At 34.4% G+C, this 24,587-nt stretch overlaps 1 protein-coding gene across 1 annotated transcript in view; it reads right to left on the bottom strand.

Moving 5' to 3' along the window:
- Positions 1-438: 438 nt before the first annotated feature.
- The window catches only part of CSMD3 (CUB and Sushi multiple domains 3), a 131,040-nt gene continuing 106,891 nt past the window's right edge, over positions 439-24,587 (bottom strand). The window contains exons 33-37 of the mRNA XM_039354551.1: positions 17,693-17,851; positions 12,583-12,695; positions 10,147-10,234; positions 7,875-8,010; positions 439-3,220 (exon numbers count right to left, since the gene is read on the bottom strand). Of these exons, the coding sequence (XP_039210485.1) occupies positions 3,061-3,220; positions 7,875-8,010; positions 10,147-10,234; positions 12,583-12,695; positions 17,693-17,851 (656 nt within the window). The 3' untranslated portion in view covers positions 439-3,060. The remainder of the gene's footprint in view (positions 3,221-7,874; positions 8,011-10,146; positions 10,235-12,582; positions 12,696-17,692; positions 17,852-24,587) is intronic.

The raw sequence follows: 24,587 nt of genomic DNA on the forward strand, positions 1-24,587 counted from the left end.
ATGAAGTATAGATCTAATTTTACAATTCCTGAATACAGCTTTATTCTACTACATGCATTTTGCTAAGCTTGAAGAACAGCTTATTGATCTCAATCAATTCAATAATGGATCTTTACTTAGAGCTAAGGGATGAACATACTGTAATTTATACTGGCTGAAAATTTATTCTCATTCTATTAAATTGCTTCTTTGTATTTAATGGTATAATCTATAACCAATGTTTACTAACTGGAATATTTTCAGAAGTAATTTAAAATCTTTACAGCATTTTTACATTTAGCAAGCAACCCAAACACACATACACAAAATACACAAACACACAATAGCAAGGAAATGCCATATCTCCCACAAAGTTGTAGTGCTTGGCTGACAAATTTGACTTCACTCCAAGTTCCACAGCTGTTATAGTTCTAAATCTTTTATAAAACACACTCCATATTACAAAAGCAATTATCCATTTTTATTTGTTTACATTGCACTGAAAATTTACATCATACTTTTACAAATTCCCTTTTTTTCATAAAAATAGACTTCTTTACAAAAGTGTATGCATTAATATAAGAGGAGTAGCCAGTTGCAGAAGAAACAAGATTTTAAACAAAATCTCAAATATTAACCTTAACAGTAATGAATGAATCATCATTATTGCAATCATTTGAATAAACCAGAATAAATAACAAATTGATGGTATAAAACATAAAAATGGCATTCTTTTAGTAGAAGACAGTTTCTGGAAAGATGGATGTAATTTTCAAAAAAAAAAAAAAAAAAACCCAAAACACATTGTAAATTGGTTTTTAAGAAATTCATCAAACACAATAGAAATCCAAGCAGCAGTTCTCAGTTTAATACAGATTGGAGGATGGAAATGGGAAACTTGTGATCCTTTGGGGCAATAGGCACTCTCTTATTACATTAATAAAAAAAAATATTCCCATAGAGATGTTTGTATCTGAGAAAAGAATATTTCCAGATAATTCACACCAGCTAATGGACAGCATTGATGAACTCAAAATCATTTCATACTATCAAAGGAAGACAATGAACAATGATATGGACATTACTCAAACTGTATTTTGATAATTCAATTATAAAACTCCAATCTAAACTAAAATTATATTATTTTATATGAGAGTGAAACAGATCAATAGAATCTCAAAGGTGACAAAAGAAAGTATGATTTGGAGAAATGAGCATTTTCATTTCTGTACCGTAATTTATACTGTATACTGCCATACAACAAGTGTCATTTAAGGTTTAACTCCACAACAAAAATTCTAAAGTACATTTGAAAACAAACTTACTATGAAGCAAGATTTGTTGAACCTTAAAACAATAGGAAAATAACCTCCTGATTGGAATTAAACAGACCCATTCAATTGTAATTGATTGTACTTTAGCTTAATGGGGTTGTGAACTAGATTATACAGGCCTTATTTAAAATATTTGTGCTGGCAGCACCCTTTGTACCTATAGAAATATGTGGCATTGCTTTGACCCAACATTCAGTGCACTTACGGAAACCCATTATTTCTTGGCAAAGAATATAATAATGAGACTAATATTGTAATGCCAAAATTACCTTCTTTCACACAGAATGTATATTTTAAAATTGACAAAAAAGTACACGTTTGTGTGTAAATCATACACTACATTCAAAAATCAGGCAAACTCAGAACAGATTCTTTATCATACAAAATGATAGAAGTTGGTGATGATTTTTGATCAAAAACTGAATTGTAGATGTGAGGAAATTAAAGAGGAAATTAATTTCTTTTAATTAGGGTAAATGCACTCCTGAAGTTATGTACTTCCCAATAAAGGAAGAGAGTGCAATGGTAAGAGATTAACCCCTAATCCAGGAATCTGTGTACAATCTGATGGGTGGAGACCTGTAGGTCTTCACACTAACTTTTGTGGGAGAAAAAAAAATTACAGGCATATTCCATAGTGGATATCATGCTGTTCCCTGCCATAGAACTGGGAAGCTCTGGAAATTTTGAGAAATGCATCAAAGACATCAGTGGGCTGAAACTTACATTTTTGCAGCTGCAAATTGATGGTATCATGATGACCACGTCTGTCTCCAGCATTTAATACAGTATAGAAATAAAATTGATGAAATGGATGATAAAGTGAGATGGGAAACGTACCACTTAGTCACCTTCATTGTCCAGATGTGGGATGTTACTCTTCTAATCTGCCATTTATTCACTTGGAGAAAATTGAACTACTGGGAAAAGGAGGGGCAGTGTGAAATATATAGTTTTGCAATAGATCTCAGCAATCAAGATAATTGCAGTTGTGGCATTTCTCAAATCTTATTCTATCGCTGACAAATTGATCACTATTAGGACAAGTAACATTAAGAAAAAGAAAAGATGCTTGCATGAAAAGAACAGAGCAGGGAATGGAACTCATGAATTAAAAGAACCTGAGACCAGACACTTAATTTTCCCATTGTGGCTCAGAAATAATGGGTCATGTTTGCAAGCATAAGCATATTGATGATCATGGCATAATCTTAGGAATTCATAGTTAGTGAAGAGGGAGATAGGAGAGGAAAATGTTATTAAAGACCCGATGTGATGGAATGATTTTGCCTGTAACTATTAAAGAGAAGCCATAGGCTCTTGCTGTCTCCTGTAAATATAACTCTTAATTCCTATCACATATAATTTGTTCTTTGAAATCCAGTCCCTCTAGCAGTTTATAAAGCACAGATGTACTGAGAGTGGATGCTCCTCCAATATATGCAAATATGTTATTATTTTATTATTTTTTTAGAATAATCTTCTTTTTTAAAAAAGCAAATAAACTGTGAATAAGCACTCATGGAGTGCAGCAGACGTTCTGTAAAATACTCCACAGTAACCATGAAGTCAATATATATTTATGAAAAAAAGAAACCCACTCTAGTCTCTGTCTCATCCTCAGGAGAAGGTGATCCAGGAAATCCTGAAAAATGTGCTTTTCTTTTTTCTTTTAAAAACCAGTGAACTAGAGGTCCACTATGTCACATTTCAATCTTCAAACCACTGCAGTCAGGACGTCGCAATGTTATACCATTGTGCAAACTGTGTTCAGGTTGGGATCAAATCGCACAGCCTTCCCTTCGACAGACTTTGCATTGGTGTCATACATGGGGTTTTCAAAAGCAGCTTGTCCATTGTTATTTTCATGTACAGAGCAACCAGTGTACTGTGTTTTCGGTGCAGTTCTGTGGCGAAATGCAGAAGAACAGAAGATCAAATCAAATGATTATTACAGTCACAAATCAGAAAATTACTGTAGTAAAATGTCTGTGAAGATTCTCAATCTTCCGGGGTCATGGAGTCACAAAGGTGCTTTTCTGAAAGGCAATTGGACTTTCTTGGCTTTTTTTCCCCTTTGAAAATGTTTGTCTTCTCATGCAAGAACTCTCTTTAGAACTTGGATGAGAAATGAAACAAAACAAAAACAAGAAAGCCCAGTTGCATCTTTTGATAAAGCACCTTTGGGACTTCCGTGGTAAAAAATCTTTATAATTTTGCTTCCAAGGAAATGTGCTTCAAGAAATGATGCTTTTTAGGAGCTTCTAACCAAGATTGGAAGATACATTTCAGGAACAGAAAGAAGGTTAGGTCAGGGGTCTTCAAACTTGGCCCTTTTATGACTTGCGGACTTCAACTCCCAGAATTCTTCAGCCAGGCATGCTGGCTGAGGAATTCTGGGAGTTGAAGTCTGCAAGTCATAAAAGGGCCAAGTTTGAAGGCCCCTGGACTAGTTAATCTTTCAATCACCCCTGGCCAATTGTGAAATCAACCTACAATGCTCTTTCTTTTTTCTTTTTTCCCTTTTCTAGTATCAATGTGTTGCTTTCCGTTTCAGCTAACACAATCCTTGCCATCAGAGATATATTTAAATATGTGCCTTTCTCCTTTTTCAGCACCTGAGACTGTGGCAAGCATAGCTTCTGTGATTAATAGTGTTTACAGCCAACCATTTTTGACAGCAGAATGGGGGTTTGTTGTCATGCCAGACAATCAACCCTCCCAGTTTTCCTGACAACTGGCAGATCCTAGCAGCAGATCCCCAAACTACAGGATTTGAGGAAATGATCAAAGTCATGTGTTTGTTCATGCATATATAGAGAAGACACCACTTACTTATCAATTACAGATATGGGTAAGCCTATCCACCCAGCCCTAGCAGAGAATACATAGGAGAGTCTGATTCAGAGGGTTGGAAAGATGTACTTTTTGATATGTGTCCATCAGCGTTCTGGAAGACAGGTGGACATGTGTCAAAAGTACACCCCTATATATGTCAAGGAGGGAGCACATCTTCTGCCCACCATAGATCATTGTCCTGCTTCCCTCCACTTAACCTACCAAGAGAAGTGTTGAAGAGAGTGTTTTGCTATCTTCTGTATCTCTTACCATGGCTGGCAAGAAAATGGGAAAAGAGAAGTAAGGGATAATGGCTAATTATTAGTGCTAATTCTGTATTCCTTGGAGAATTGATTGCAGATGATCTGGTACCTAAAAAGATATTTTCTAGCCTGCCTCCATCCTCACCCCACTCCTTTTGCAGACAGAATCTCTCATCTGCCACATAGCAGAATGGAGATGAAAATGCAGGCAGCAAATTTTTATGCTAGCGTACTATCTTGATAGCTCTCACAGAGGAGAATAACACTAGAGAACATTGTGCAGAAAAGACCCAACGTACTCAGTGAAAATATAAATTAAATAAATTTAACATTACACAGAATAATAAAGATGTATATAAATAATGAATTTTTATTTTTGGATTAAAAAAATGTCTCTCTCAAAAATCCTGCATCCAGATTATAAATGTTTTTACGGATAAGAATCAACATGAGCAGTCCAATTCTGATATATCAGAAACCAATTAATATAGCAGTGTTTGCTGAAAATTTTGCTTACTTTTTGCCCAAGTCTAGAAAGATGTCATAGTTATGGGCAGGCATCGCCAGTAGCAAAGTACTTCTCTGCACTTGCCCATATGGTACATCTCTGCAAAGCTTCCAAGGCTTAAAGCAAAGTTTCTACTTGATCCCTTATCTGATATGACTAAGCTGAAGGAAAGTCAGACATAGTTAAACTAAAGCTTCAGGAGATTCTCTTTTATATTATCTATAAGCTATGACATGCAGACTGGATGACTATACCGAATGTCTAGTAACAATCCTGCTATTGCCTAGCACAGTCATACAGCTTAGAGGAAGGGTTCTTAAGCAAATGTATTGGTCAAAGCTGTACCGGACATGCTGGACTTCAGGATTTTTTTAAAATTTATTAATTAATTTATTAATCAAATTTCTCATGGAAAATGACTCTGGGCAACATACAACAATACAATAAAGATTGTCCCAGTTATCTAAAGCCTTACATTATTGTATTTGGTGATGGTGGAGAAAGCTTGTTAGATAATTCTGGGGTGTCAGTTGAAAAGCACAGAATAACTTCGGATTTTATTCATTTTGCTGCAGTGTGAAAATAACATTATAGCAATAGCACTTAGACTTCTATACAGCTCCACAGTATTTTACAGCACTCCCTGAGTGGTTTACAATAATCTGGGTCCTCTTTTACTGACCATGGAAGAATGGAGAGAGTCAAGCTTGAGCTGGTTGGGATCGAACTCCTGGCAGTGGGCAAAGTTAGCCTGCAATACTGCATTCTAATTACTGAGCCACTATGGCTTCATTATTTTATGTTCTAGATGTGCACATTTCCATGTGGAAGCTTACATTTATAAACATTAGCCTCATATCTGATAGGAATAAAATGTTCACAAAAAACTCAAGACTTTAAATGAACTGGAAGAAGATTATGCACAACTATCTCCTAGGTAAGAACAGGTGGACAAAAGTTTGTAATGACAGCATAAACCTAGAGCTGAATTGCCAATGATGGTTATGCAACAGCTGTCTGTAATAAAACTGTTCATGGCACTTATGGCTGATGTAAGATAAATTATACAGGAATACAATTCACAATACTGTACATGTCAAAAACAAAATATAGGCAATATGTGAAGTACACAGCAAAGCCATTATTATTGCACGGTTCCAAGGCATCAAGACATTTCAATATGTTGCTTCTCTCTAAAGGGCAGTAATTTACAGCAGTTACAAAAACTGAAAGTAACAGTATAATGTAAAACAATGGCCTTATCTATGAACCATCTCTGATAGTTGTAAAATGAAGTTAATATAGATGGGATACTTTTCATAAGTGATTTTAATTTATTATGAAGAAAGTAATAAGATGCACAAAAGATAAATAGTTCAGTGCAACATAGTACAGACTAGTCAATACCATTTAGATGTTCTTTTTATTTTCCAAATATGTTCCCATTAATAGGAACAGAGACAATAAACCTTTAGAGTGGACTTTTGTCATCAAGCAGAGTGCTTTCTAGCTGGTTCTTGCAAACCACATGTTTAAACAATTAAATAAAACTTAAAACTTAACAGTCAAAGCAGAGTAAGTGTACTGGGAAAGACAGGTCACACTAGAAGACATTCTAATTCTAGAAAGGGAAAACAATATTTCTAATTCCCAGCCAATTACGATATCATGACAAATACCAGTGCTAAAGCATTGTAGAGATCTGAGAAGAGATTGGCTTCCATTGCCACTTCAGTTGGCATTGGAAAGGTGCCCAATGTTCCTTGTTATACTTCTGTGTAAAACAGATTTATTTCAGAACAATTTTATATTGAGATCTTTTGGGAAAAGAAGCAATCAGAACTGAAGGCATAACTATGGGAAAGAGCAATGGCAGTTCAAGGGTCATGCTGAAGAAAGAAGTGGTGGTAGTAATGTCTAGAGCTAAGATGGAAAAACTAGGCACTTTCATTGTTCAGAAAGAGAAAGAACCAACTTTGACCTGAAATTCTATTCTATGCTTCCTGGGAATGTTGTGATACAATTTAGATAGTACTCATGCCCTAAAGAAATTCCTCTGACAGTATGACCTGAACAAGATGAGATTGCTATGGACACATAACTAGGGTTGTGTCTCATCATCCTATTGATGTAGGTTATTGGAATCTAGGATAAGCATTACTATTTCATGATTGCTGTGCTAATGACAATTTGCTTTTCAGTCAGAATAATTTGAAATATAAGAGTTTTTTCCTTTATTTTTATATATCTTTTTAATCACTACCTGAAAAGGGAGAGGTACATCATAAATACCTTTCAGGATGTATGAAGTTTCTGTATTCTTCTGTGTTTCTTATATGCAATGTAAATTTTGATTTAATTATATATTATTTTTGGTAGTTTTCCTGAATTGTTATTTAGAAATATAGATAGAATGATATAGAAGGCAGGTTGAACCTAACAGATTCCATAATTAGGTCAAAAAAAAAAAAACTCCTACATTCTTCAGACAGCCTAGATTTTCTTCTATCAGTGACCATCAAAAAACTCATGAACAATTCTGAAGATAAATAATGCAAATAATGATGGCCTTTTTGAGTTGGTGGAGAACATGATTACCAAAGTACGTAACCATAGGCATGAGGTGCAATGGGAGAAATTTAGAAGCTGAATATTAATCTCTGATTTGTTCTAATGATACTTTTTTTCTTTTTTTAAAAAAAAAAAAGATTAAATAGCTGAGACAGCAAACAATGATGGTTACAAATAAACATCATAATTTTTATAACTACTATTTATCCAAGGCAGTTTAATTTGTAGAAATTTGGGGATTTCCTAATAACTTCATGGGATTTAAAGAAGACCTACATGCAGTAATATTTTCCACATCAAAATCATTCCCTCTCTCTCTCTCTTTCCCACACACACACACACACACAATTATGCATAAAAATATATGTATATTCCACCTACCTTTGTTTATAAAGGTAAAATCCAAAGCCTGCTAAAATAAGGGCAAAAAAAGGCACGAGAATAGCAATGGCCACAGAACTGCTGTTTGTACCATGTGATTGATTTAATGAATTTGATCCTTTAGACATATTAAGTCCTGGTGAAACAAAACAAAACAAAACAGAAACATTATTTCTGTTACTACTGTCATGGAAAATATATATATAATGCACCACTATTTCCAATTATTTTGCAGACTAAACAAATTGAATCACCCATATATTTGAGATGTGAGTTCCTGCTCTTTCTAGCTCATAATCAAAATGTGAAGTTAAGTACTTTCAGAAACAAAAACAATTTTATTTCTGGCTTCATATAAAAATTGTCCTGGTTAAAATGAACCAAAATATTTGCATCCATCACTGCCCAGTCTGCTGCATTTTGTATCAGTTATACTGCCAAATGCTTGTTAGGACTGTCCCCACATGTTACAGTAATCCAAATGGAAGGTGAAGAAAGCTGAGGTAACTGTGAGGAGGACTTTCCAATCCAAATCACTACAGTTGACAGACAAGTATAAGAAGAACTGTCCAATCCCGCAATCATTGCAACTAGCAGACAAGTTGTAATTATACAAAGGCTTCCTGACCACAGATATGTGCTCCTAGAGCGGGAACTGTGAATTTAGGAAGACTCCTAAGGTGCAGGTCTCCTCTGAGCAGGAGAATTCCATGGTGAAGTCAGTTATGGACCAGTTAAGGCAAACACAGGCAAAAACCTAGGCAAAAATAAACAATATTGATGCAGATCCTGTTTGCTTTTTAAATCTGTTATAAAGTGGGCTGGGTAACACTTAAAAATGCTCACGCAGAACGGCAGGGAAGATTACTGCCAAGATAACAAATTCTTCTTAGAAGACCATGCAGTTTGTGCTAAATGGGATTCTAGTGCCTGAGGAATAAGTACACTTAGCAATACAAGTGTTCGTTTAAGAAGGAAAAAAAGTGTCACTATACAGAAAGTGATTCTAATAATTACAGCTTAATATTTTCTTTTACCCAATTTCTCCTGTTTTTTATATCTTATGGATGCAGGTAATTATATTTTATTAATACTTAGGAATTTGGAATAAAAGGTAAGCAGACAGGCACGTAGAGCAAAATGCTTCACATAAATTTCAAAATTGCTCCCAGAGTTCCCCTTAAAAAGGCTAATAAAAGCATTATGTTTGGATAAGCAAATGTATACACCTAGACTTTACCATTTATTTTTGTAGGTGCTGAATCCGATACAGATACACTATATCGTACTAAAATAGTTTTCTTTTTTCCTCTTTGGAGAGAAAGGGCAAACAATTTCACCTGTTTATATCCATTTACCGTCCCCCTCTCTCTTAAACACACACACACACACACACACACACACACACACACACAAATGGTCCTTTCCTTGAGCACAAACTTTCTATAAGAATTTGGAAGGGAGGAGATGTCTACCGTAATTTTGAACAACAAAGTTATAATTAAGCCACTTAAATACAGAAATAAGCATAGAATTTCAACAAGCTTGCAAAATGAATAATGAAAAATTTCCATTGTACATAACTGTGATGAAATAAAATACCTTACTGAATTATACATTCAACTAATATTTGAGACTTTTCATAGTTTATAGTTTCAGTGTATCTGATGATGAGAATGCCGGAAATACATTCTCATCAGCAGAAGTTTGGTTAAATACAGATAACTGACCATTATCTAATCTAACTAGGTTGCCCATCAAGGGAGTATGTAGGATTGGCAATGGGGCAAGTAACAAATGTGCATTTAACATCACTATATAAACTCAACAGCTTTAGGCACATACTGAATTAACTCAGATCATGTATTTTCTAATTTACTTTTGATGACAACACCATTCCTCTTTCAAAATATTTTGGAGTCTACACTTAAAATTAATTTAGTGCAGTTTGGCTATGGGAAAAAGTGTCATAGGTAGATACTTTCAGTTTCCAGTGTATGACTGGAATTAGCTTTTCTTGAAATAGTATCAGTGAGTCTATAAAAAAAAGTCATTTGTAATTCAAATGGAGTCAATTATTGAAGCAAGAGATGTACTATCACTCTTCCCAATCTCTAAACATCTCCACATTAAGTAAAAAATATACATGTAGATTGCCTTCCAGAATTGGAACAAGTTTCTATCAGAAGCAGTAATTGTAGGAAGACTCGATTGGCCCATCTTTGTTGATTTCAAATGACTAACTATGTCTAAATTAAAAGCATCAGTTTACCTAATCTCTGAAGTCCAAACTGACCATAATCTTTACCCTGAATAAATCCTTGAAAAACATAAGTTGCACCATCAGGTTCTGCAGAAACCTATGTAGAATAATAAAAAGAAGGATATGTAAAATAAATATGCATGTGCATATTCACAGTAACAACTTGAGAAGCTTATTAGATTCAATCTGGGAAAAAAATCACTTAATTCATTCAGCTACTTATACATTTTGTTATTGTTAATATTAGATTCTTTGATCTGGAAGTGATCAGTTGATTATGTGTCATCAAGTCATTGTCAGCACTTAGCAATCACATTGATAAATTTTCTCCCTGATGATCTGGAAGTATTTATTTATTTTAAAAAATACTCAAAAATTAAAAACAGAATAAAAAAAGGAAAGAGAAAAATTGGGAAACAGTACATAAAGATCTAGAATATACATATGAAGAATATGGGGGGGGGGAGGAAAAATCTACTAGTCTTATTGGTAATTGAGCCAGGGAATTTTTAAAATCTTTGCTTGTTATCTTCTCTTATTTGGCCTTAAATGTCATATAATTGTATTAGTATTTCAAATCATGTATACAGTAATTAGAGAAAAGATTTTCATCTGTCTGTTTTTATGCTTACAAAATAGCTAACTTCAACATTTAATAAATAATCTTACATTTCTGTAGTAAAAAGACTATTTTTAGTTGAGTTTGATTCATGACAACTTTAAAGGCAATATGGATGTGATTTCATTAGTATTTACTTTCTTTTCTAAGTACTAGCCAATTTTTATCTGGAACAGTCAGTTCAGATAGCTATTGCCACCTAGATTGTTAACAATGTTTTAAGATTCCTGTTTGGTCTGGCCATAAATAAAATCTAGCTTTGAATTTATTTAAGATATCCTTCCAGTCAGAAATATATTGTTCTAGCATTGTTCTTCTGTATTGCTTCCCTCTTTAGGAAGGCCTTATGGTGTCAATTCTTGCAGTGTTTAGAAAATCTGCAAAGTGAGAATCTGTGTCCCTGGGCATTTGTCATTGAAATTCAGTGCTTAGTTTAGCCTATTTTTTAATCTTTTTAAAATATATATATTAAATTCTTTCTTGTTTTGAAAACTTTTAAAAGTTTTAAAAGTATAACAGTTTTAACACTAGCTGAAATCATACCAATATATTTTGTATTAGGTTACCAATAGAAAATTTATCACATCACACTTTAGTTTATCTTTGCAATATTGCTGCTCTAATCTATTAATATGTATTGTACTATTACATAGTTATAAATAACACTGCATGTTGATGTTTTGTCAACTACAAAGCTTAAAGAAATGTAAAATTTCTACATGATCACATAAAATGTAATCTAGTTGCACTACTAACTACTACAAAGTTAGCATTATAATCAATCTGGAAAGTAATAGTATTTTTTCTAGAGAAACAAAGCACACTTATCTGGGTTTCTATTTTGCAAAGTACTAATCACTGATAAAGTACTGCATTGGCTGATGTAGACATAGTTACTTGAAAGAAAATTTACGGTATTCACATTTTCTAATTGTAATGTTTAAAATAGAACAGAACAGAATAGAAGCTGAAAGGAACCTTGGAGGTCTTCTAGTCCAGCTCCCTGGTCAAGCAGGAGAACCTATACCATTTCAGACAAGTGACTGTCTAGTCTCTTCTTAAAAATCTCCAGTGATAGAGCGCCCACAATTTCTGAAGGCAAACTGTTTCACTGATTAATTGTCCTCACTGTTAGTAAGTTTCTCCTTAATTCCAGGTTGCTTCTCTCTTTGGTCAGTTTCCAACCATTGTTTCTTGTCCTGCCGTCTGGTGCTTTGGAGTCTAATTTGATACCTTCCTCTTTGTGGCAGCCCCTCAAATATTGGAATACTGCTATCATGTCACTCCTATTTCTTTTTTTTTTTAGACCAGCCAAACCCAAGTCCTGCAGCCGTTCTTCGTATGTTTTAATCTCCAAGCCTTTGATTACCTTGTGTTGCATCTTTCCTTATTAATCAATCTTGGCACTGCATACTGTAAGATAGCCTTGATAAGTATAAAACAGATATACCATGACTCAGAAATGCAACTTAGTATACCCTTTCTATGTGTATCTATTCTATGAATATATAAGAACACGATTTTATAATGCAAATATATTGGCAAGAAAGAAAGTAGTCATCCATAATGTGTGCTAATTTTTTTCACCTGCATGCTGGTCTACCTTTGAATCCAACCAATGACATTTTCCATGACCTTTAAGAATGCCACTACCCTATAATGCCAACATTTGTTCTTGTCTTGTCTACAAGTGCCGGCGCAAGCCTATTTTTCAACATTCCTAATTAAATTTTCATTTTTTAAAAAATGACTTCTTTCCGGTCTCATGCACAAGTCATCATTTTCTATTAAGACATTGGATTTTGCTAGAAATATACAGTACTCACAAAGCCATCCATTGCCCATTTGTCTTCTTTCAGTTTGTTCACAGAAGTATGGTATGGTGCTTTAATGAGATATATATGGAGCATTAAACGGGCTTCTTGACTTTTATACACCCCTGTAAAACATAAACATAGTTGATCTGAGCCAGTAAAGCCAAACCAAAATCATCCTCTTAAGACCATCTTTGCAAAGGGGAAGCACAAGGCTCAAAGATTTATATCTGATTCATCTTTTTAAGTAACTAAAAAAACACATACCTATGTATTTAATTGCATGTTGTGAAGATGATCAGTTCCAAAGTTATTTCAGTAAGCATAACATCCACAAGAGCCAACTTAAGATAGTGATTAAGGCATCAGGCAAAACCCAGGAGGCCTAATACCTTGGGCACAAAGCCAGCTTAGTGATCCTGATCTATCACTTTCTCTAGAAAAGAGGCATTGGCAAACCACTTCTGAAAAACATTGCTAAGAAAACAGCAGGGATTTGCCCAAGCAGTCTCTGAGAATTGGACATGATCGAACAGAAATATATATCTATATGCCTGCACACACATACACACACACACAAACACTGTGCACACCCAACCTAAGTTTGCTACAAATTCAGGTTTACTGAAATCAATGTCAAAAATCTTTCCCATAATTTTTTTTCTAGCCAGTTGTTGTTAATTATCTGTAGTTTAGATTATATTTTATTTTATTCAAGGGAAGGAAAGTAGGTAAAGGGTTTATGGAAACAAAAACAGAGTTTTGTTTGTGTACACTGTAATAATAATGGTGAAAAAAGATTTAAGGTATTATAGTGCTTTCTTAAACCAGGGTTATACTAGAATCTGAAAATCTCAGGTACAGGTTCCCACTTATCACCAGAAGTTTACAACCCAATTTCATTCATTCATTTTCTCTTTCCCTTTCATTCTCTCTCTCTCTCATCTTATAATCCAGGAAAAAATCCAGGATATAAAGGAAATAATAAAATAAGATAGTAAAATAACAGGTAGTCTTGAGCTAAAGATAGGTATGCATTGGTTTATTCATTTACAAAGAGTAATTTTAACTTGCTTCAGGAATACTGTAAGGGACAAATTGAAACCCACAAGAGTTTCAATAGAGAAAGAATTTGGAGCCATTAGCAAAAATTCATGGAAAAGCACCCTTGTTCAATGTTCATTGATCTTCTGCAAAACACTAAGATAGTTTGCTAAACCTACTATAGTAGTTGAAGACCAAACATTCTCAGCCTCCATGTTAAGATGTTATTTAGATCATAATTTCTTAGCTTTGCAGAGAGGAAACCTTGACTAGTATGCTTCAACATGTCAAACCTGCAATGTCACGTGACATCGTGCAACGTATCGTGCCATTGCCGGCAATGGGGTAGACATGGCTTCCGTGTGACATGTCCGGCCCACGGGCCGGCAGTTTGACACCCCTGCTCTAAAGGATGGCTACTGTGTATTTAGGAGATAGCCATAAATCAGGGACATGCTTTATTTGAAAAAAGGATTAGGTGAATTCCTGATGCTTTCAATTTGGGAAAAAGCCAGGACTATGAAATCTGTGGGTTGATAAGAGAGCAAGATGGATGGACTTAATTTCAGTAATAGATGTAACACTAGAAAATCTGAATGACTAAATTGGGAACAGATGCTCCTAGAGAAAATTTATATATCTATATAATAAATATATATATTATATATTTATATATGTGTGCTAAGAGTCAACACTAACTTGATGGCACTTAATCAATTAAATTGTTTGCATATGATGGTGTGTCTAAGGTTTATTTAAGAATGTCTTTGAATCTTCATAATATTTAATCTTTTTATTTTGCTGTTAGTTGTGCTCAAAATGCATTTTCACAAAGATATGTTGAGAAAAACATAGTACAACTTTCAATAATAATTCACTTAAAATATATGATTTATATTTCAACATGACATCCTAGGAGTGTGTATCAATGTGTTCTTTATAAATGGGTAGGATACTTATTTATCTAGTAAATTTGAGTGGATTCATACCAACAAAACCCCTGTCCTTAGCTATCTTAACAAAATATCTTCAAGTTTAAAGTTTAAGAAATAAATTCTGTATTGTTGGGGCAACTATCAGTGGATAGTAGATCAGCCACTTGCTTTGTAAAGGTATTTAGTATCAGACCTTACAGCTACATTGTATTTTAATGTATTTCTCAATATTGTTCATGTCTATGTTTAACTGGCCAAAAGAAAGCAGATATTCAGCTACTATCAGATGTCTCCTTTCTTTGCCAATGAATTACTCAATTCAGGAAATGATTAGAAGGTGAAGTTAAACTGACAGGTTTTAACAGAATAAATGAATCATCTTCCTTGAAGCATTCTTTGGATTATTCTTTCTGGCAAATTATGATTGAGCACTCCTGCAGACACTGCAAGGATCAACAGCAAATAGACTTGCACAAGGAGCCATCCAATGCTGCTCTGAGACATTCTTCTCATTCAGAAATTACAGTTCTGGAAAGTTTCCATTTGGAAAGTAGCAGTTTCCAAGAATCCAGATGTCTGTGCGTGGGAATATTCAAATGTTAGCTGTCAAGTATAGCTGTCATAGTTAAAGGATAGCATACAAATTAGCACCAGAAAAAAAAAAAACAAAACAAAACCCAAACAAAACCAACCAAACATGAAATATATATTAGAATAGCCCTGTCTTGCTGCTCATCACCTGATAGTGAGGTGGGCAGCATGTAAATTTACTAAATATATGATTTTTTTAAAAGATTTTTTTTAAAGAAAAATTGCTGCATATACCTGATCTGCAATCAGAAACTCCAGTCACATCTGATGGTTTTCTCTAAAACATTCATACGTTTTCCTCCAAAAATATATACCTCTCTTTCTGTAAATAGATCTCCTATGATTAATCATCCTTCCTGAAACAGGACTATATTTAACTGTGTGTAACTCTAAGTGTAAGGCATGATTTACTTGTATTTGTGATTTTTCTTAATCAAGATATAGCTGCACTCAAAAAACCTACTGCACCATGCTTGATTTAAAAAATGCATCTGCAATGCATTACATGAATCTACAGTAGATACCTGCTCCGAATGGAAACAATTTGAACATTAAAGAAAACTTCTTATTTTAATCAAATTTCAGTTTAATGCCATCACATGGTTTTACAATGTAAAAGATGAGATCAAGATTTTTTTTGGAGTTTCTGTTGCTATCCAGAAGCAAAACGTAGGATTGTATTCTTCTTTTTCTTTGCCAAAGTATTATTTCAGATATATCCTTTATATCTATTGTCTTGAACATGGTCAACTTATATATGCAAAATTGTAAGAAACACTTTCTTCAGTAGTTCCCAACTTTGGGTAAATTATCCAGAATAGGGTAAAAGTGATTTTTACCCAGTATAACAGGGACATTTAAGGTGACTTAAGGATTGCCACATGTACCAAAATATATTTGAAACTCTTCCAAAGTATTCCAGTTAAGACCAAAATTTATTGAAATGATAGAACTATCATTCAATGATGTTGTTTTTCTAATATAGGCAGTCTCTGAGTATGATCATTCATTTAGTGACAATTCAAAGTTACAACTGTGCTTAAGGAAAAAAACTCACGACCAGTCCTTGAAGTTTAATAAGACTTTCTATTAAACACTTTGGAGTAATGAAGGAAAAAGTTTGAGAACTATACAAGATCAAACACGGGGACTTATTTTCCAGTACTCATTCTAAGATATTTCAGGACAATTTTTCTGCTGAGGTGATACCCATGTAGTAATCAGAGACATTATCTTCTAGTCCAATCCCCTGCTTAGGCAGGAAATGACAAAGAGCTTGGTCTTCATTTAATAGGCCTGTAAAATTATATGATGATACAAACTGTATCTATACTCTGAGGTCACAAAAGCTTATCAAAGGACCGATATTCTATTTTGAAATCCCTAGAATTTACCTATATACTTGTTTGTCCAGCTATTATGGTGGATGGATGGTTCATGCATACATGCAAGCATCCATTTACAAACAACCATGACAAGTCTTTGAAAACCCTTTGGCTTTACTTTGTTTAATTCTTTCCACAGAGTCAGGGAATTACAGACAATTAAATACTCAAAAATACCAAACTGTGCTTTCCATTTTTATATAACAACCAAATATCTGACATAATTGTTCAAATCAATCTTCTTCAAGTAGTCAAGTGTGGGTTCATATGTCTGTTTTCTCAATAGCCATTAAATGGTACCACTGTTTTGAATAGAAGATATAATCCTGTGATTATCATATTTCACAATGCAATTCTAAACATGTCAATTCAGAAATAACCACCCTTCAGTAAAACATTTCAACATAAGAATTTCTGCAAAACTCAAATCTAAACTCCATAAATAATAATAGCTCCAGTGAAACAGGAAATGTCAGTGTGGTTGACATTGATTGGAGGTTGTGTTTACTATTATCCTGAATCAATTCACTAATCATAAAAGGCTTCTTTCTTGAAGGTTAAGTGCAATAATCTATCATGAGGACCTAATGCAGATCTAAATAGATATTTTATTGAGTTCTCCGTTTAGGGTTAAAAGAAAACTGCAGGTCTAATGCCATGCAGCCAGCTCCTATGCATAAGAGAGAACAAGAAATAAAATGATTAAGCCATGCTGCATTCTTAAATATATGTGTATGCCACTTCACAATTCTTGTTTAGAATAATTCAATGGAACAACTGCAAAATATTTGTAGGACCAATATCAACAAATCCCCTTAATTAAACTATAATTAAAACTGCTACTACCATCAGACAGATCTAAGCATTTTCCTGAAGAGGCCTGTATTTACCATTTTATGAAACCCTTTTAGAAAAGACATTTGAGTGTGTTGAGTGTTTAGGGTGCTGATCACTTTCAGTGTGGATGTCAAGCACAATTATTCCATACGAAATCACATGGAGCAGTGAGATTCTTCCTGAATAAGACTGTCTTGAAAATATCCAACACCAAATATCCACACATGTGAAGGGCTTTACAATGATCATCACTTCCATGAAATGGGTATCAGACTTTTGGTAGACATGTTAAGAGAATTAAATAGAGAAATTTATAATTGTTGTTCCTACCTGAAAGCAACAACTCCATGTTGCTATTAGTAAGGGTTGCATTCACTCTTCCAGATGATGCATTGAAATGAGTAACTGTCAAGGTCATTGGCTGCTTTTTGCCTTTATAATTGTAGGATCCTTTCCATATGTAATTCTGAGCAAACACATCATCAGGAACTGCAAAATAAAAATAAAGTCCAAACATTAAAGATCATTAAACAATAAGAACATTAGAGCTACAATAATGCTAGTTAAAATGAGATTAGAACATTAAAAAAAAATAATTGAGAAATGTTGAGCAACAGAACTCTATCCTGGAAATCCTTTTTTCTTTTTACTTAGTTTTCTGAAATTTTACATCTAACTGATATGCAGCTATATGTTACAGCTTAGTATCTTCAAGAATTTTAACATCTCCGTATCAACTATTTCTCCATCTTTTTCAGTTATCAAAGTGAAAGTAAGACAATTTTACTATAAAAAGAACTAAGAATAATATCACAAACTTAATTGATAGCTGCATGGTGCAAACATTCTGTCTAGTGGCTGTATGTTAAGTGGATCTACTTGGTATATATATTAGATGGGTTCAGCAAAAATGGCTCAAATACCAATTATAGGGGAAAAACATGCTTTCTTTTCAGAAGTTCATACAAAATTATAATTTCAGAAGAAACAGAATATATATAAGAAGATTTCATACCAAAATTAGAACTTACAATAATGTGTAGCAAAAGAGCTTGTATATTACAGGGATAAGAATGTGTTTAAAAACTTATAAAGTCTTATTGTGTTCTCGTGGGAAATCACCGTAGGAAGTGTTTGTGACCAATTCTGGTCCTCTCCTTGCTCCAGGGGTTACAATCTGTTTACCAGCTCCTTGTTCTGCCATGGTTGTTTCCATTCTCTCTTTGGAAATAGATTATTACACTCTGTTTTTCCACAAACATTCTTGAGTTTATAAACAGAGTTAATAGCACTTAGATTTATATACACTGCTTCACAGTGCTTTACAGCCTTCTTTAAGCAGTTTACAGGGTCTGCATATTGCCCCCAACAATCTGGGTCCTCATTTTACTGACCTTGGAAGGATGGAAGGCCGAGTCAACCATGAGCCAATGATAATTAAACTGCTGGCACTCAGTAGAATTAGCCTGCGATACTGTATTCTAACCACTGTGCCACTACAGTAATAATATATTCTATAAACAGAAACACCCTATATATAGCATATCACAGAAGCCATGAAAAAACTAAGTATTTCTAAATGTGGCAAGGGTTCGGGGCCATTTCATTTTGTAAGAATTATTAGAAGCATGAACCTGGACAGTTTGATACATTACTTGTCTAATCAATGAGTTCAGTGAGACCTATCCACAGGTGATTCAGCTAAGATTGCAGTGGATTCAATCTTCTATAAAAAGTTTGCCAACATATTCAAATCAAATGTTAGTTCTGATAGGATTAGAAGGCTTCCAACCCAACGATTCTATGACTCAAATTAGAAAAAATCTTCCCATGATTATAGACAGCATGTAGCCTTTCTATAAATTCTTATCTATGAAAGAAGGGCCTTTCTAGGGTCCGTCCTGTGGAGAAGGCATAAAGCTTTCCCATTTTATATTTCCAATTGTAGGAAAGGGAAAACTTCAAAGGAAAAAAAATCAACCACCACAAAATGATTCAAGATAAATGACACCAGATTGACTCCTTAATTATGTTATAATCATCTTTCTTATCCTCCTTTTCTTACATTATTTCATATGAGAGCCCTGGTGGTTCAGTGGCTAGAATGCAGTACTGCAGGCTACTTCTGCTTACTGCCAGCTGACTGCAGTTCGAGTCTCACTGGCTCAAGGTTGACTCAACCTTCCATCCTTCCAAGGTCAGTAAAATGAGGACCCAGATTGTTGGGGGCAATTTGCTGACTCTGTAAACCTCTTAGAGACGGCTGTAAAGCCCTGTGAAGCAGTATATATATCTAAGTGTTATTGCTATATGGTAGACTTAAAATATGTCCATGTGGACCATTAATATTTCTAAGGGCATGTACAGTATTCTGCCTGAAGTTCCATCTACCAGTTCTACATCCCATTTGGGTGTTCTTGTTTGCTCTAACACACCTGGTTATTTATGAGTCTATATTTTGAAATTTCAGGCAATGGTAAAATCAGTTTGCAACCTTACTTATATTCAGGTAATGCTGAAAATTTTTCATGAAATTTATGTAGCTACTTAACCTGAGATTTAGTTTTAGTAAGCTCAGGCTGTTTTCCAAGATGACTCAAGTAGGATTGAATTATTAGTGCTCATGAAGTTGCAACCTTGCAGTACTTAAACTGTGAAATCATCAAGGTAGTTTTAAGGTCTGAGTTTATTTTTGTCAAATACAAGTATTCATAACTGAAGAAAATTATTCTTGGCTTTTTTTAAATCTCTTATAGGCATTTCTCACATTTTAATGCTAAATCAAAGTATCCCTTTGGAATAAATGAATGTTAATCATCATAAACAGAAGTGCAGAATGATGAGCTATGCTCTATCTAATGCCAAGCATAAATCAATGGCAAAGGTTTCATTCACTTCAATAAACTGGGCTTAGACTTTTAAATCTGAATAGATGCAAATAACCCTACATGTACTTGAATACTGAAATACTAAAACATGGTCATGTTCTAATAAAATTATGGAATAAGGACAATTAAAAAGACATTCTGAGGAAAGAAAGAAAGTAATCATTCATTTTATGTTCCATCATAATGAGGTTACTTCATTTGGCATTTTAGTATGTGCTGATGTATTATGTTGACTTGAACATTAAAATCATAATGAAATCATGCTTCCTTGTTCAAGCCTATTTATCCTTCTGTGTAATTAGTTACAGTCTCTTCTGCTGAGGCAGTAAATAGAATAATAAGGCAATACCTCACCAACAATTTTAATACATGTTTTATAAAATTCAAAGCATATTGCAACTTTTCTTAAAAGTAATCCTATATTTACTGATATTAAAATATAGAATATCATTATTTTTCAGATTAAGATTGAGTTTTGTGAAATTTCAAAGCAAATTTGGTTTATATTCAGAATAATATAACTATAGTCCTAAATAGGTCATTATTGTAACAATGGAAGTATGAATGCATGTTTATTGAACAAGCCAAGGGACTTCCATGAGGCTACAAGCCTCATCTCCTTCTGCATAATAACAAAGTGCTTGTAGTATGCCAGGAGTATCTTCATTGTTGTTGTCCATACATCTTCCATAATCTAACCAGTACTCATTCCAATTAACCAATGGGGAAGTGCAAAAATCCCCATCGACAGACTTCTCTCCCCATCTTTGTCACTACTTGAATTTATTTTCACCACAACACTTTTAAGCCAGTTTTTGTAAAGAGTTGTGGCACAGGAAATCCTCTGTTCTGTTTAAAAAGAACATCAATATATTGAGACACCACGATAACCAGCTGAGTTGCTGGGAAAGCATTAGCAAGGAGCCAAGATGAGACAAGAATTCTTGCCAATATTAAAAATGCAAAACTGTATTTCCAGTAGAAGTATGCAAAATGTTTCATGTTCAAAATATCTCAAATTCGGAACACTTGTCTGACTCTGGAACAAGTTGTTCATTTCATTTCAAAAGTAATATGAGCTCAGGTTGTAGTTTTTTCAGATTTAAAATATTTCCAGAATAGTTGAAACAACCTGTTCCAAATTTGTAATGGCTTGTCCACCTGTATTGCCTGCATTTTCTCTTGAAGTGCAGCTGAGACAGAAGATAATCTGCTCAGCTGTGAAAGAAATGGCAAAATATTTGACCTGAGACAGCAAGGATATGCTACCAGTCCAAGATTAGTGTAAGTTGGACATGGGGAGAAGGCCTCACAAGATTCAGTGGGACTCACTTCTGATTCAAAACCTATTTGACACATATCTTTGCTTCATAAATATGAAATTGAAAGTAAAGTCATCCTGATTATTTCTCAGTATTGTAGAAATTCAGTAACTCTTCACATAGGATCCATTGCATACATCACTAGTATCAAAAGATACAGGGGATAGAAACACTAGGTACTGCCCTTCATGAGCTTTAGATCACTGAAAATGTGGTGAAATAACAACTTATAACTGTTTTCCAAAAGACAGATAATTATTTTTGTATCTCAAGATGTGGCAAGTCCATGTCGTGGCATTATGTTGTGGATTTATTTATCTATATGTTCCCACCTCCTTTTCTGGATTAATGAAAAATTACTGATTCTATCAGAGATGGAAAATTGAAATGCAACCTAAAATAAATAATAATAATGCAAGTTCCTTCAGGAAATTATTTTTTTTCTTTCTAAATTTATGTGTTAGAATTATGTTCACATTACAAGTAATCCTCCACTTATGACTACATTTGAGCCTGAAATCTTGGCCTTTGAGCAAGGCAGTCATTAAGCAAGACTCCATGTGACCACTTCGCTCAATGCCTGCAATCCTGGGTCTCTGATGCAGTTGTTAAGTAACTGTGCAGGCCATTAAGCAGAACACCAGTAGGGCCCTGTCCACATCCCACTAGAGAGAACAATTATGATAGTAATTATGAGAACAATGGTGCCCACTAGGGAAAACTCTCACCACATTGGAGGAACAGATCTCAAATCTAGTGAAAACACTAGGGAAGGCTATCCTTCCCGAAGGATCAGAATGGCTAGTGTTTACTAGCATCCCCCTCCCCCCAGAAGATGGAAGCACTGGTGTTTGCTAGTGTTTTCCCCTCCAAAGGGGCAGGAACAATCGCATTCATTAAAACACAAGTAAACACTATTGTTCTAAAAAGTTCAGAACACTGGCATTCACTGGCATTTTCACAGATTTGACTTCTGTTCCTCAAATACATGGAAGGAATTCCTTTCTGCACAGAGTGGAGGAGAAATCCCTTGGAACAATAGGTAACAGATTTTAAATCCAACATCCCACCAGCTCGTAACTTCCCTGCTGGCTTCCCCATTGACTTTCTGGGAAACCAGGAGAGAAGATTGCAAATGACAATCACATAATTGAAGGTCCTTGTTAAAAGATTGTAAAATACAAACACCCGAAATGTGGTCATGTGACTGAAGCGAAGGATGACATGATGGTTTGCAATGTCTGAAAGTGCTTTCTGGGCCATAAAACACTTTCCACAAGGTTGTTGTGACTGCGAATGGTCATTAAATGATCGGTTGTAAATTGAGGACTATTTGTAGTTCAGTAGAAGATAATACTTCTAACTTATAATTATGAAACTTTTAATTCTGACCTGGTTTCTTCTTCTTCATACTTTAAAAAAAAAATTTGATGTGCTATTTGGGTGAAAACCAGAACTGAAATGACAACAATGATTATTGATATGTGGAAGTTAGAAACAGAAACATTGTACAAATGAAGCTTTTGTATTTGAAAATTATGTCCTCTGGAAGACTCACATATTTGCTTCAAAAGCGTCTCTGGTTATCTACAATTTGCATTGGTATGTAGACATAAGACTACATTTCACTGGAATCATCAGTGAAATGAAATGACTGTGACCTGCACACTCATGCATACCAGTTGAGAACAGCTTTTCATGAGTTTAGCAAAGGACCTAGCTATTTTAAGAATTTGAAGAAAAGGGCTCTATTTAGATTAATACCCTTTTCAAAGTATCTTATTCAAATAGATGTTGCCCTAGATGTTGCTGTTGTGATTATTACAATTATCATGCTATATATATCCCATCTTTCTGTCCATGATGTAGTCAAAATGACTAACAACCTTAACTAAATTTCAAACAATTGAAAAGCAATTCATTAATTAAAAAAATAAAGTTATTACTAACAGAGGGTTGATTAAGTGCCTCGATTCCTTTCCTAATGATACAATGAAGGGAACAATATTCAAATCCCAAAGAAATGCCTTCCAAAGCTTAGGATCAGTGTAGGGAAAGCGATATCATAAAAACAATATCATCTCATCCGTGCTGCATTTCCTTTTGCTATATATCCTACCCGATAGTCTTGGGATTGATTCAGATTAGCTAACCTGAACAAAAAAATATTAACATTAATATACTGACATGAAGTAAAACTTCATGTAACAATTAGCAATGCCAGCTACTTGCCCAGAACATTACTTCTGAGTTCCTGTATCTGTTTATTTCTATATTTAGTGCCCAATCTTATTAAATAGCAACACTTGGAGCAAAATTGCTAGCTAAGTGGTAGACCATTGCATTAAACTTTAAAAGTATGTAATTCATCAAACTGAATGACACTGACATTGCCAACTGTACACTGAAATGTATAAGCAATATCAAAAACTACAGCAAATCCTCATTAGAACAAAGCAAGAATCATAATCTTGCCAATATTATGTACTTAAAGGTTCCAATGATTTCATTGGGTGATTTATGTATATGGATAATAGGTTCAAAAGTTGCTCAATAAATAATAATAATAATAATAATAATAATAGTAAAGTTGGAAGGGACCTTGGAGGTCATCTAGTCCAACCCCCTGCTCGGGCAGGAAACCCTACACCATTTCAGACAAGTGGCTGTCCAGTCTCTTCTTAAAAACTTCCAGTGTTGGAGCATTTACTGCTTCTGGATGCAAGCTGTTCCACTGATTAATTGTTCTCACTGTCAGGAAGTTTCTCCTTAGTTCTAGTTTGCTTCTCTCCTTGATTAGTTTCCACCCATTGCTTCTTGTCCTGCCTTCAGGTGCTTTGGAGAATAGCTTAATTCCCTCTTCTTTATGGCAGCCCCTGAGATATTGGAACACTGCTATCATGTCCCCCCTTGTCCTTCTCTTCGTTAAACTAGACATACCCAATTCTAGCAACCGTTCCTTATATAGAGTTGAAGTTTTCTTTAGTGCATAGAGAAAAATCCTAGGATGAAACT

The sequence above is a fragment of the Crotalus tigris genome, unplaced genomic scaffold (genome assembly GCF_016545835.1).
Source record: "Crotalus tigris isolate CLP2741 ecotype Arizona unplaced genomic scaffold, ASM1654583v1 scf7180000018559.1332295, whole genome shotgun sequence".
Lineage (NCBI taxonomy): Eukaryota > Metazoa > Chordata > Lepidosauria > Squamata > Viperidae > Crotalus > Crotalus tigris.